Source organism: Ochlerotatus camptorhynchus, unplaced genomic scaffold (genome assembly GCF_037179485.1).
Source record: "Ochlerotatus camptorhynchus isolate MF236.1 unplaced genomic scaffold, CSIRO-AGI_Acam_v1.1 ptg000462l, whole genome shotgun sequence".
Lineage (NCBI taxonomy): Eukaryota > Metazoa > Arthropoda > Insecta > Diptera > Culicidae > Ochlerotatus > Ochlerotatus camptorhynchus.
In genome coordinates this window covers 48528-61529 of record NW_027040948.1, presented here as the reverse complement: position 1 = coordinate 61529, position 13002 = coordinate 48528, and the positions used below count along the sequence as shown (strand labels likewise).

Sequence of the window (13002 nt, the reverse complement as noted above, 5' to 3'; positions counted from 1 at the left end):
TTGTGCAGCATTTGTTTTGCAAAAGTGGACAAATTGTGCGCTAAATTCATTTTATTTTCAGCTCATTGCTTGAAAATAGTGTACAATGGGTGGCGGTGATTTGGTAAGCATTAGTTGCGGTTTTCGAGACACTCAGCAATTATTTTCCAACCTTTTTTTTAGAACACGAAGAAATCGTGGCACCCAAACACGTTCAAGAATCAAGAACGCGTCTGGAAAGCCGAACAAGCAGATGCTGCGGAGAAGAGGAAACTCGCTGAACTGCAGCATGAAATCAACGAGGAACGCAATCGGGAGGAACTGAAGAGCATCGCTAAGAAATCTGGATTGCTTCCGGATACTGATGGGGACCGTAAGCTTGAATGGATGTACAAAGGGCCGCAGGTCAATCGGGACGAATATTTGATGGGTCGTGCGGTAGATAAGAATTTCGAAAAGCTAGATTCGCAGGAGAAAGCTGGTACCAGTGTAGGAATCACGCAGCCGAAGAATCATGTGGAGCATGAGTGCATTCCGTTTTCGATCCGGCAGTACAAGGGGCTGGAGGGAACGGAACAGGTTGACATGGTTCGCAAATTGATGGAGGATCCGCTGATGGCTATCAAGCAGAAAGAAATTGAAAGCCGACAGAAGATTCTCGAGAATCCGGTCAAATTGAAAGAGTTGCATCGGCTGCTGAAGAATGATAAGAGCATCAAGGAGAAGAAGGGCAAAAAGAAAGACAAGAAGGAGAAAAAGAGTAAGTAGCGATGCTGAATTCAAGGTTGCAAATGCTCAATGAGCATAAAAATATGGAATAATTAAATCATAAGATGTTATGATCACATGTTTGTAAAGGATTAGTATGTGTTTGGCTTTTACTTTTAAAACCTGTCAATAATTTAGGTTTTTGATAAAAAAATATTAATATCAGTGCCAACATTTCAAAGGGGCGTAATTGCTTTTGTAAACAATGACTTTAGCCGTCAATTTCTCGCGAATGAAATCTCACCTCTCCCAAATGACAATGCTAACTGGTAGAGGAAACATTCCTCTACCTGCTGGTGTCATTATTTTTAATGAGTGAGCTTTTATTTACGAGAAATCGACGGCTAAAGCCATTGTTTACAAATGCAATTACGCCCCTTTGAAATGTTGGCACTGATATAATTTATATATTGCATTTGAAACTGGACTGGAACTGAGGAGATGACTCCAAAATAATTTATTGTAAAAGCACACTTTTAAAGCGATTTCGTATTTGCAATGTACGCAATGCACAATAATATCTAATCACTTCATAATTAAAAAAAGTTTAATGCGAAATGATTATTTGCAACCTTGGCTGAATTAATTTTCAGAGAAGTTAAATATTTAATGTTCTTCATTTGTTTCAGAAAAATCTAAGAAGAAGAAGCATAAGAGGCGAGGAAGCTCTAGCAGTGGTTCAGAGTCACATGATGATGATGATAAAGGTAAAGACTTGGACAAATTGCTGGCCGAAAAATACAAAAAGGTTCAAAGCTCCATGGGGTCTGAGAAGAGTGAAGAGGTTGGTTTGGATAAGCTTTTGACTATGAAATATCAGAAGCTGTCCAAGGAGCTCAACAAAATGGCCAAGCCTAAGAAGTCGAAGAAGAAGAAGAAGCACGGAAGCAGTAGTTCCGAGGAAGACTCTGATTCGAATATTGCTGATGATTCCCGACAAAGAAAACAAAGATCTGTATCGAAAGATATGAGGCGGCCACCGCCTGCATCATCTCGTAACAGATCGCGAAGCCTCGACCGGGAAAGGCGGTTCAGAAATCGATCGAGAAGCCCCGTTCAGGATCGTAGGAAGCCAACTGAGGAGAGAAGAGATCGACATCATTCACGTAGTCGAGATCGGAAGCGTTCCCGTTCGAACGAGCGAGAACGTCGCCGTAAATCGCCGACTCCGTCGAGTTCAAGCTCAGAATCGCCTCCTTCGAGACATCAGTATGATTCCGACGATGAGAGGCGACGACCAGCCGCGAAAAATTTTGGTTTGGTCTCTGCTTCCGGTAAGAAACTGGAACTGTCGAAACGGGATGAGGTGCGCTTGTATAAGCGTGAGGAGATAAAGGCCCACCAGTCCAGCCAGAAGGCCTCGTGGAGTCGTCCGGAGAAGAAAAAACCACTAACCGAAGAGGAGATGGAAGCCAAACGTAGGGCAATGTTGAGTAATGCCGATTGGAGGGATAAAGAGCGTAAGCAGAATGTGATGCGCTACGAAGACGAAGAACGAAAGCAGGACGAAAAGGAGCGTGCAAAGAAGTATGATAAGGACTTCGTCACCAAACAGTTCAAACATGCTGCCAACCACGAGACGGTGGAAAAACGCATTAAATCCAATCGTAATAACATTCAGCGGTCGGGTGGGGCCATGAATGACCATTTTGCTAAACGATAGAGTTGTAATCGTTCAGTGGTAACTTACAATGTATTTAACAGTAATAAATCCAGGCATAATGCCAGAAAATGAGTGCAATTCTACGTTCATTCATTTCATCTCTTCGGAAATGTGGATTAACCCTGTACGTGAGGAAATTATGGGTACCCCTAAAATTCTCAAAGTAAAGTATGGACTGAAGAGGCTGAAATTATTCAATCTCTTTAGTATGGACGTACCGTACTTGGGGTGACATTGGGCCAAATCAATCAAAATTTTTCGATCCCTTCCTGACAACATTCACGTTTTAGTATGGAAAATATGCCGTATGTATGTCAGCGCTATGCTATGCGAGCATCTGCGAAGCGCTGCCACGCACGTATGTTCATTTTCAGACCACAAGGCTCTAACAGCGCGTTGAGCCACGAGAAAAGAGTTTCCAAAGTTTTGTTCGCAATAGCTGATGTGCTCTTTTCTGTTGTTGGTCGTGATTTGCTCGATTGGTTCCGCTATTTGACAGCTGAATTGGTTCCCGAGATTCTATCCGCCAGACTATGAATATAGCGACTATAACTCTTTTCTCGTGACTCAACGCGCGCCTACGCAAACTTAGGTTGAGGAAAGTTTTCCCTATCAGATGATACCGATAATTTGCGTTCGAGGAATCATCAATGTTTATAAAAGTTGATAGTACCATTTCAATTGTTGGTCTAAAATATAGTGAATTGGTTCCGCTTTTTGATAGATCGAAATTCTATCCGCCAGACTATGAATATAGCGACTATAGGCGAGGCAGGTTGGGGAAGAAACGTTTATAAACGAGAGAGTCGTACCCGAGAACGACGAATCCAAGGATGCTCTAATGGCAGAGATCACTATTGACGATTTGAAAAATGCCATCCGAACATCGCAGAAACGAAAATCGCCAGGTACCGATGGCCTACCGGTAGAGTTCTACCTACGAACATTCGACGTCATCTATCGGGAGCTGTACTTCGTAATAAATGAGGCTATGACGAATGAGCTCCCGTCGGAATTCACCGATGGCACAATCGTGCTGGTCAAAAAGAGTGTGGCGATGGGACAGCGAGAGCATACCGTCCGATTAGCCTGCTCAACGTCGATTATAAAATTCTTAGCCGTGTGATGGAGGCCCGTTTGGAACGCGTGCTGCAGATACATCGAGTTCTAAGTGACGCTCAAAAATGCGCCAACACCGACCGCTCTATTTTTCAAGCTACACTCTCGCTCAAGGATCGTGTGGCTCAGCTTATCGCAAGAAAACAGAAAGGGAAGCTGATCTCGTTCGACCTAGACCACGCGTTTGATCGGGTCTCTCATGAGTTTCTTCATCGAACCCTTCTCTCTCTGGGTATCAATCATGATTTCGTCGGCTGGCTCTCTCGAGTGGCCGATACCTCTTCATCGTCGTGATAATGTCAGTAAGTGAATGGGCACCTTTCACAGTCGATCCGCATAGAACGATCCGTACGTCAGGGAGATCCGATGTCGATGCTGCTCGTTGTGCTATACCTCCATCCCCTCCCCACACGGGTGGAGCGTGTGTGTGGCGGTGATCTTTGCGTTGCGTACGCTGACGATATCACGGTGATAGCAACATCAACGCAAACAATTGAACGGATCTTTCAGCTGTTCGACAGCTTTGTAGTCGTTGCCGGGGCAAAACTAAATCGCCATAAAACAGTGGCAATCGATGTCGGATTCATCAATGGAGATCCACTGTTGATTCCACGACTACAGAATACAGAGAAGGTGAAGGTTCTGGGTGTTATTTTTGCAAACTCAGTGCGGCTGATGGTGAAGCTAAACTGAGATACGCTAATAAACAAAATTCGGCAGCTTATATGGATGCATAACATGCGCTCCCTTACCCTGCAGCAAAAGGTAATATTACTAAACACCTTCATCACAGCGAAGGTGTGGTACCTCTCTTCCATAATACCACCGCAATGTATCCACACGGCAAAGCTGACAGCGACAATGGGGACTTTCCTGTTTCGAGGATTGGCACGTGTCCCGATGCAGCAGCTGGCGCGCAGTAAAGAGCATGGAGGACTAAAACTGATATTGCCAGCGATCAAGCGCTTCTCGTCAATCGCCATCTTCAAGAGATCGATTCCCTTCCCCATTATCAGTCCCTTCTTGCCCAAAATATTCCTCCCCCTGCCGATCTTCCCTGCCTAAAACTCCTCTCTCAGCAATTTTCCTTGTATCCCCACCAGCGATCAAATTCACCGCTTCTATCTGGAGTAAACCGAGATACCAAAAGTGGAACGGAACCAGCCAGGCCTAAACTGGAAGAAGATATGGGCAAACATTTCATCAAGAAGACTGTCATCGATCCAGCGCAGCGATCTCTACTTGTTAGTGAACGAAAAAATGGAGCACCGCAGACTGATGAACATCATCGGCCGTGCAAACGACCCGCATTGTCAGCACTGCATGGTGGTGACCGAATCTTTGCAACACAAGTTCAGTGAGTGCCCTCGAGTAACCGCGGCATGGGCGTACGTGCAACGAAGGATGACGATGACACTCGGTGGGTGGCAAAGGCCTACTTTCGAAGACCTTCTACGCCCGATCCTGGGTACAATTGCAACAGAGACAAGAATCAATTTACTTGTAGGTGAGCTAGAGTTTGATCTAGCAGAATATTTTTTTTTATCTGTTTGAATGTGTTATTTATTATTAAAAACTAAATAAACAATATTTCTACAAAAAAAAAAAAAAAACATGGACGCATAGTGGTATAAGAGCTATTATGCTGCCCGTAGCCACCTTTATTCAGCAATATTGTAAAGTAATGCAATGAAATCTAATAATGGAGCTACAGAACATTTATTAGACGTCTAATAAAGCATGTTATCAATTGAAAACAGTCGAAATAAAGTGTCAATGTATGTACAAACTACAGTTATTCAGTTTTTCATTAGATCAAACTTCTGGCGTTGATTTGAGAAGACAGTCAACGTTTATACAGCTTTTAATAAGAAAATTAATCAGATCTTAGCAAACAGTGGAATAAATGTGCATCTATCGATCTCAATGAGGTCATCTATCGATCTCAATGAGGTTTCTTCAGCACATAACTCGACTACTTGTTTTATTAAGCATTGTACACTGTAATACAGCATTTATTCAATATATATGCTTATTTGTGACTTTGAATTTTTTGTTGGGTTTTACCATGCAGAATATTGTGGCAATAACGACATGGTGATCGGGGTCTCGCTCTTCCCCCATCAACCAGTGCACAACCCAACAAACAATTGAGAGCTCTTATAAAACACCTGAGTTGATCAAACGTTGAATAATAGCTTCCAGAGTTGAACAAGAATGTAGTTGTATTGCCATTTGATTAAAAGTTTTAAAAGCTGTTGAAGCACTCTTAAATGATTGTTTACGTTCGGTTTAACTATATGCTTTATAAGACCTACGATAACTTTTATAGCACCTTAGTTAAACTGATTCACAAGAGCTATACAGAACGTGGAATAAACGCATCAAAACAAACAATTGGGAGCTCTTATAAAACACCTGAGTTGATCAAACGTTGAATAATAGCTTCCAGAGTTGTACAAGAATGTAGATGTATTGCCTTTTTGGTTAAACGCTTCAAAAGATGCTTGGAGCACTCTTAAATGATTGTTTACATTCGGTTAAACTGTTTGACAGGAGCCATATAGGATGTGGAATAAACGCATCAAAACAAACCATTGGGAGCTCTTATACAACACCTGAGTTGATCAAACGTTGAATAATAGCTTCCAGAGTTGTACAAGAATGTAGTTGTATTGCCATTTGGTTAAAAGCTTCAAAAACTGCTTGGAGCACTCTTAAATGATTGTTTACGTTCGACCAACCACAATTTTGTTGCTAAAAATAGCACAAGTGATAGGCATGTTTAAATAATCATAAGGCAATGATTATTCGACTGCAAGAGAAGTTACTCAAGATGAGCTTGATATACTTCTCTCATATGATCAAAATATGTATTCAAGAATAGAGCAGATGGAAACAGAAGCGGCTGGCAATCCGGGATCATGAGTTCGAATCTTGCTTCGAGAAACTTTTGGTGGAGTAGAGGTAAATTATATATAGGTGTTATTAATAAATGCAAACATTAATTTAAGACATATATCATATAATCAACGATAACATTTCTAGATAAATTCTCTCAATTAATGATTAGAGAGATTAATTGAAAGAATATCAATCAAAGATTAAACAGATGCTTGTTACTACTTCCTCCATGATCACAGAATGTGAATTATGGCATAATTAAATATTTTTTCAATGTGCACAAATAAATTAAATTAATAAAAACTGTACAAGCAATTATTTTGGCGTACCACGACAATTGTTAAACTAATTTTAATCTGTGAATATTGTGAGTACTTACACAACGGTTATTAAGGAGTCATTAAAAAGTGCTATAAACGGTTTTCACCGCTTGCTGTTCAATTAATATTTAGGAGTCATAAAAGAGTGTAACAAACGCCTCTCAGGTTCAATCTCTAATACATTTTGAAGCAGCTGTTAGGAGGTGTCTACAAACGTTGTATTAGAGCTTTCACCAAAACAATAAAGCTTGAGTTTAAATAAGTATCTATAAACGTTGTATAAAAGTTGCTTCTATCCGGTTGTTAAGGATGTGGACAAAACAACCAGCCAACAGGAAGCAACACATGCGGAAAAGGACGAAAAAGGAACTTCGGATAATGAAACTTAGAACAACCGATTACAGTACTACATAATTATATTTACGTCCAACATACACGAGTTGTTGTCTGCTATTGAAAGAAATAAAACAAACATCGCTACACACTGAAAAATATCAGATCAGTATCTCGAATTCAACTACCTTACCAAGGTGTGTGTAGATAGGTGGTCAATGATATTCTCCCACACTCCTCCTCAATGATCACCGCAGAAATTCATCCGATGAATCCAGTTTGTTCCAACATCTGTCGAAACTTGGTCGCTCCCAACGGTTTTGTTAGTGCATCAGCTATCATCATCTCTGATGGACAGAACTCCAATTTCACAACGCCTTGATTTACCAAATCCTTGATGAAATGCTGCTTTGTATCAATGTGTTTGGATCTCTTGCTTGTTCGTTCCGCCTTGATGAAACTCAAACAGCTTTGATTGTCCTCGTAGACTGTTGTGCACTGCTGAACTTGCCCAAGATCTTCCATCAATCGACGCAGCCAGATTAGCTCCTGGCACGCCTCGCTTAATGCCACATATTCCGCTTCCATAGAAGATAAACTTACACAGGATTGTTTATGACTCACCCATGCAATCGGTCCAGCTCCAAAGAAGAACATGTACCCACTTGTAGATTTCCGAATCGCTTGGTCGCCTGCCCAGTCTGCATCTGAGTAGCCCTCGAGTATCCATCCTTTTCCAGCTCCAAATTCCAGCTTAAGGTCTTTTGTTCCCTTTAGATATCTGACTACCCGCTTCGCCGCTTTCCAATCTATTTCTGAAGGATTGCTCACTTTTCTTCCAAGAAGAGATACACTTGCTGCCACATCTGGTCTAGCATTTACCGCCACGTAAAGGAGGGCACCTACTAAACTTCGGTACAGAGTAACATCTTCAAACGGCTTGCTGTTGCTATCCGATTTGACATAGCTCGGATCCATTGGTGATTTAGAAGGGTTGCAGTCCTTGAGACCAAACTTCTCGATCAAAGCATCGATGTAACTTGTCAAGCGTAGGCTGTAGAATCCTCCATTGCAGCGCACCTCATGACCAAGAAAATGCTTCACCTTTCCAAGGTTTGTAACATCGAACTCCTTCCGAAGTGCTTCGAACACAGCATCTATAACTGCTGTTTGCGTACACGCAACTAATATGTCGTCGACGTATACAAGAAGATATACCGTCTTCGAACCATCACGTCGAACATACAAACAGGGATCTGATTCACATTGTTCAAGCTTTAGCTTCATCAACACCGCATGTAATGCACGATTCCAGCATCGTGCTGACTGCTTGAGGCCATAGATGCTCCTCCTGAGTCGGCACACCATGTTCTCCTTACCAGCAACTTCATATCCGGGGGGCTGTCGCATGTAGATCTCCTCTTCGATGGTACCGTGTAGGTACGCCGTTTTAACATCCATGTGTTGCACTACCATACGTTTCTTCCCTGCTACTGCCAGAAGCGCACGTAGAGTTTCCTGCCGCGTTACCGGAGCGAACACATCCAAGTAATCAACACCGTAGCGTTGATTGTAGCCTTGCGCCACCAGTCTTGCCTTATGCTTCACGACTTCCCCACTTTCGTTACGTTTTAGCTTGAACACCCACCGTGACCCAACCACTTTTCTTCCTTCCGGTAGATGAACCAGCTCCCAGGTTCCATTCAAGTTGTGTGATCCAATTTCCGAATCCATCGCTTCCTTCCATTTCGAAATCTCCAACGCCTTCCGGTAATCGGTTGGTTCAAATGAAGAAAACTCAGCGATACCCACAACAAAATTGTCATACCGTTTTGGTAGAACACCTCTAGTTCTCCTTTGAATACGCTGCAATGTTTGCTCCTCCTCTTGGCGATCACCTTCATCACTGAAACCTTGAAAATCTTCTTCTGACGGATCATCCGCAGAACTCCAACCTTCAAAGTCATCAGAAGAAACATCATCGTCTACAGCATTTCGACCAGTCGTCACCGGGTTGATCGGGATAACAACGGAATCATCCAACTCCTCTGACACAACCTCAGATTTCCGTTCACCCAATCGTTCCGATCCATTACCAAGCTCAATGAACATCGCATCTCTGCTTATGGTCACACGATTAGTAACCAAATCGAGAAAACGATATCCCTTATGGTCCTCAGAATAGCCAACGAAAGTTAGTTTAATAGACTTCTCATCTAACTTAGATCGTTTTGCATCAGGTATGTGCACATAAGCATCACATCCAAATACACGAAGATGTTCAAAACTTGGCTTGCGTCCTGTCCAAAGTTCGAACGGTGTCTTCACTACAACCCTGGATGGTAGCCGGTTTTGCAGGTAAGTTGCCGTCAAGACAGCCTCGCCCCAATACAGTTTTCCTAATCCAGCATCTGCTAACATACAAATCGCCATTTCCTGTATTGATCGGTTCTTGCGCTCGGCGACGCCGTTTTGTTGCGGAGAATACGGCATGGTGTACTGCGCCTTTATGCCCTCAGCTTCATAAAACTCCCGCAGCTCACGGTTGACGTACTCGCCTCCGCCATCGGATCGAATGACGCGTGGCTTACGCCCGAAACAATTCTCCACCCACCGAACATACAGCTGAATCTTTCCTGAGGCTTCTGATTTATTCTTCAGCAGATACACGGTTGTGTACCGGCTGAAATCGTCAATGAGCGTCATCAGATAGCGATTTCCCGATGGTGTAGTGGTTTCCATTGGGCCACACAGATCCGTGTGAACCAACTCCAGGGGCTGTGAAGATTTCCGCTCAGTCACAGGAGGAAAAGGCTTTCGCGCAAGCTTGCCCTTCATGCAACACTCGCAGACGATGCGAGCCCCACAATCATGTAAAATGAAACCACTTACCAGCTCATCTGCTACTATTCGCCTCAGCACATCAGGGTCTCGATGGCCAATCCGACGATGCCAAGTATGCTGGCACCGCTCATGATGTTCACCGCCAACTTTCATTGAACGTTCATAAATCCGCAACCGGTATAGGTTGCTAACTTTATCTGCAACTAGCACTGATTCACCCGTTTCATTCTGGATCACACACGACGTTGCATCGAATTTCGCCGCGAATCCATTCGCAGCCAGTTGACTCACCGAAATTAAACCACCATCCAGTTCCGGCACGTACAGTACGTTTTTCAAAGTTACTTCTACCCGGTCACCACGTCCGTTCTCACCGAAAACGACGCCCTCACCGACACCGCACACTTTCGTTTTATTACCGTCGGCAAGCGTAACTCTCGAATAGTCACTAGCGTTCATTGACTCGAAAAACGATCGATCACTCGTCATATGACGCGTCGCACCACTGTCAATTACCCAACAGCCCGGCATCGCATCACCAGCCATAAAACACACGGATCCCCCAGAACCACCCGCGTTATGGGCCTGTTTTGCTTTAGGATTTCCACCTCTGTAATTATCATCCTTCCGATGCCACTGTTTCTTCTCATCTTCACAAATATTCTTCTTCGACTGCAACTTCTTGCAATGCTTTCGAAAATGACCGGGTTGTTTACAGAAATAACACACTTTTTCTCTTCTGTTTTCACCTGCATCGAGCTTCATCGCTTTCATATCGTTCGACAAAACATCACTTCTCTCCCGCCGTTGGTTGTACTCATCCAAAAGGCGAGCTTTTACCAGCACAACTGTCCAATCAGCATCTGCCCGGCACTGTAAACTTTGCACCAAGCTTCGATACGACGGAGGAACACTACGGAAAATCATTGCTATCTGCAACGACTCGTCCAAGTTTTGCCCCGCAGCAATCAACTTATCAAACAACTCTTCCATCGTGTTCAAGTGTTCTTCCATGTTCCCATTTTCAGCCATATTTGCACTACACAGTTGGTTTAGATAATGCACAACGGTGGACATTGTTGCTTTTTCGTGGTGCTCCCGTAGAGCATTCCACATCCCACGAGCACTGTCTGAATTCTTCACCAACTTGAATTGACTTTCATCGAGAAAAAGTCCAATGTTCGCACGAGCTTTCCGATCGCGACTCTTCCATTCTTCCGTCTCCGGTTCCGGCTTTGCAACACTTATGACATCCCACAAATCCTCCTTCTCGAGCAACCATTCCATTCGTTGCTTCCAAGAAGCCCAGTTCGTTTGACTCAACTTGGGGAATGAAACTTTTGCACCGTCCGCCATTATGAAAAAAAAACCGGCTACCACACGTTTAGAGTCCGCGAGAAAATAAAATAAAAAACACTAGAACAGTTTCTTTTTCAGTTCAGCACTTTTCTTCACTTCTCCTGCGCTGGGCCCATAACCTGTGGACAAAACAACCAGCCAACAGGAAGCAACACATGCGGAAAAGGACGAAAAAGGAACTTCGGATAATGAAACTTAGAACAACCGATTACAGTACTACATAATTATATTTACGTCCAACATACACGAGTTGTTGTCTGCTATTGAAAGAAATAAAACAAACATCGCTACACACTGAAAAATATCAGATCAGTATCTCGAATTCAACTACCTTACCAAGGTGTGTGTAGATAGGTGGTCAATGATATTCTCCCACAAAGGAGTCATTGAAAAGTGCTATAAACGCTTTTCACCGCTTGCTGTACAATGATTATTTAGGAGTCATAAAAGAGTGCAACAAACGCCTCTCAGGTTTACTCTCTACTAAATTTCAAAGCAGCTGTCAAGAAGTGTCTACAAACGTTGTATAAGAGCTTTCACCAAAATAATAAAGCTTGAGTTTAAATATGTATCTATAAACGTTGTATAAAAGTTGCTTCTACTCCTATACCGCGTATACATATAATGCTGTAGTTGAACAGGTTCTCCAAACCAGTGTAAACAAGAGTTTTACAGAAGTTGTAATAAACAAATTGTACAGTTATTATTCAGCATGCAGTTGAATAAAATCACAATGGAAGCGTTTTTTCAACAAGAAATTGATTTTGGATAAACGTTTTACTGAATACGTTAGACAACACCTTTGTGTTGCAGTTGTATAGGTTCTCCAAACCAGTGTAAACAAGGGTTTTATAAAAGTTGTGGTTAACACATTGTGCAATTATTATTCAACATGCAGCTGAACAAAATCAAAACGAAAGCGTTTCTTCAACTGGAAATTGTTACTTGGGAAAGTCACGTGGGTTTCCCGTGATGGACATACCGAAAATCAGATCGACCACATCTGCATCAGCCGAAAATGGAGACGGAGCCTTCTTGATGTCCGGAATAAACGCAGTGCCGACATCGCGTCTGACCATCACCTTCTAATCGGCGAAATCCGCCTACGCATGGCGCGGATCCAGCGACGGGAGGAGAGACTCGGGCGGCGGTTCAACACACGCCGACTTGAAGATCCAGCGGTAAAAAGGTCGTTTGTTGAAGAACTTGAGACTCGATCTGCGGACGTTCCAGAAGGTGGCAGCGTAGAAGAACAATGGACGGCCATCAAGAATGCCTTTATAGAAACAAGCGAGAACAACTTTGGTGAGCTGTGCACCCAGAGGAAAGAGTGGATCACAGATGAAACCTGGCGGAAGATTGAGGAGCGTAAAGAAGCAAAAGCCGCGATAGAGCGGGCGAGAACCAGAGGAGCCAAGAACGAAGCCCGTCAACGGTACTCGGATCTAGAGAAGGAAGTCAAGCGCTCTTGCAGACGGGACAAGCGAACGTGGGTGAACTCTCTGGCCGACGAAGGGGAGAAAGCCACAAACACTGGCGATATACGCCTCCTCTACGATATCTCACGACGCCTGAGTGGAGCAAGGATGAACCCGAGGATGCCAGTGAAGGACACGACTGGAAAATTGTTTACCGACCCCACTGACCAGCTGAAACGCTGGTTTGAGCACTTCGAACAACTTCGTCAAGTTTCGACGGCCAACCAGCCATCAA

General features: G+C 43.3%; 1 protein-coding gene across 1 annotated transcript; it reads left to right on the top strand.

Moving 5' to 3' along the window:
- LOC135712186 (pre-mRNA-splicing factor CWC25 homolog) lies at positions 1-2471 on the top strand. The gene is made up of 3 exons (XM_065235151.1): positions 1-103; positions 163-739; positions 1377-2471. The coding sequence occupies exons 1-3, from the start codon at positions 86-88 to the stop codon at positions 2408-2410; spliced, it is 1629 nt and encodes a 542-aa protein (XP_065091223.1). The 5' UTR covers positions 1-85; the 3' UTR covers positions 2411-2471.
- The last annotated feature ends 10531 nt before the right edge of the window (positions 2472-13002 follow it).

Coding starts and splice junctions, on each gene's coding strand:
- LOC135712186 (XM_065235151.1), top strand. Junction 740..1,376: donor AGACAAGAAGGAGAAAAAGA/GTAAGTAGCGAT, acceptor CATTTGTTTCAG/AAAAATCTAAGAAGAAGAAG.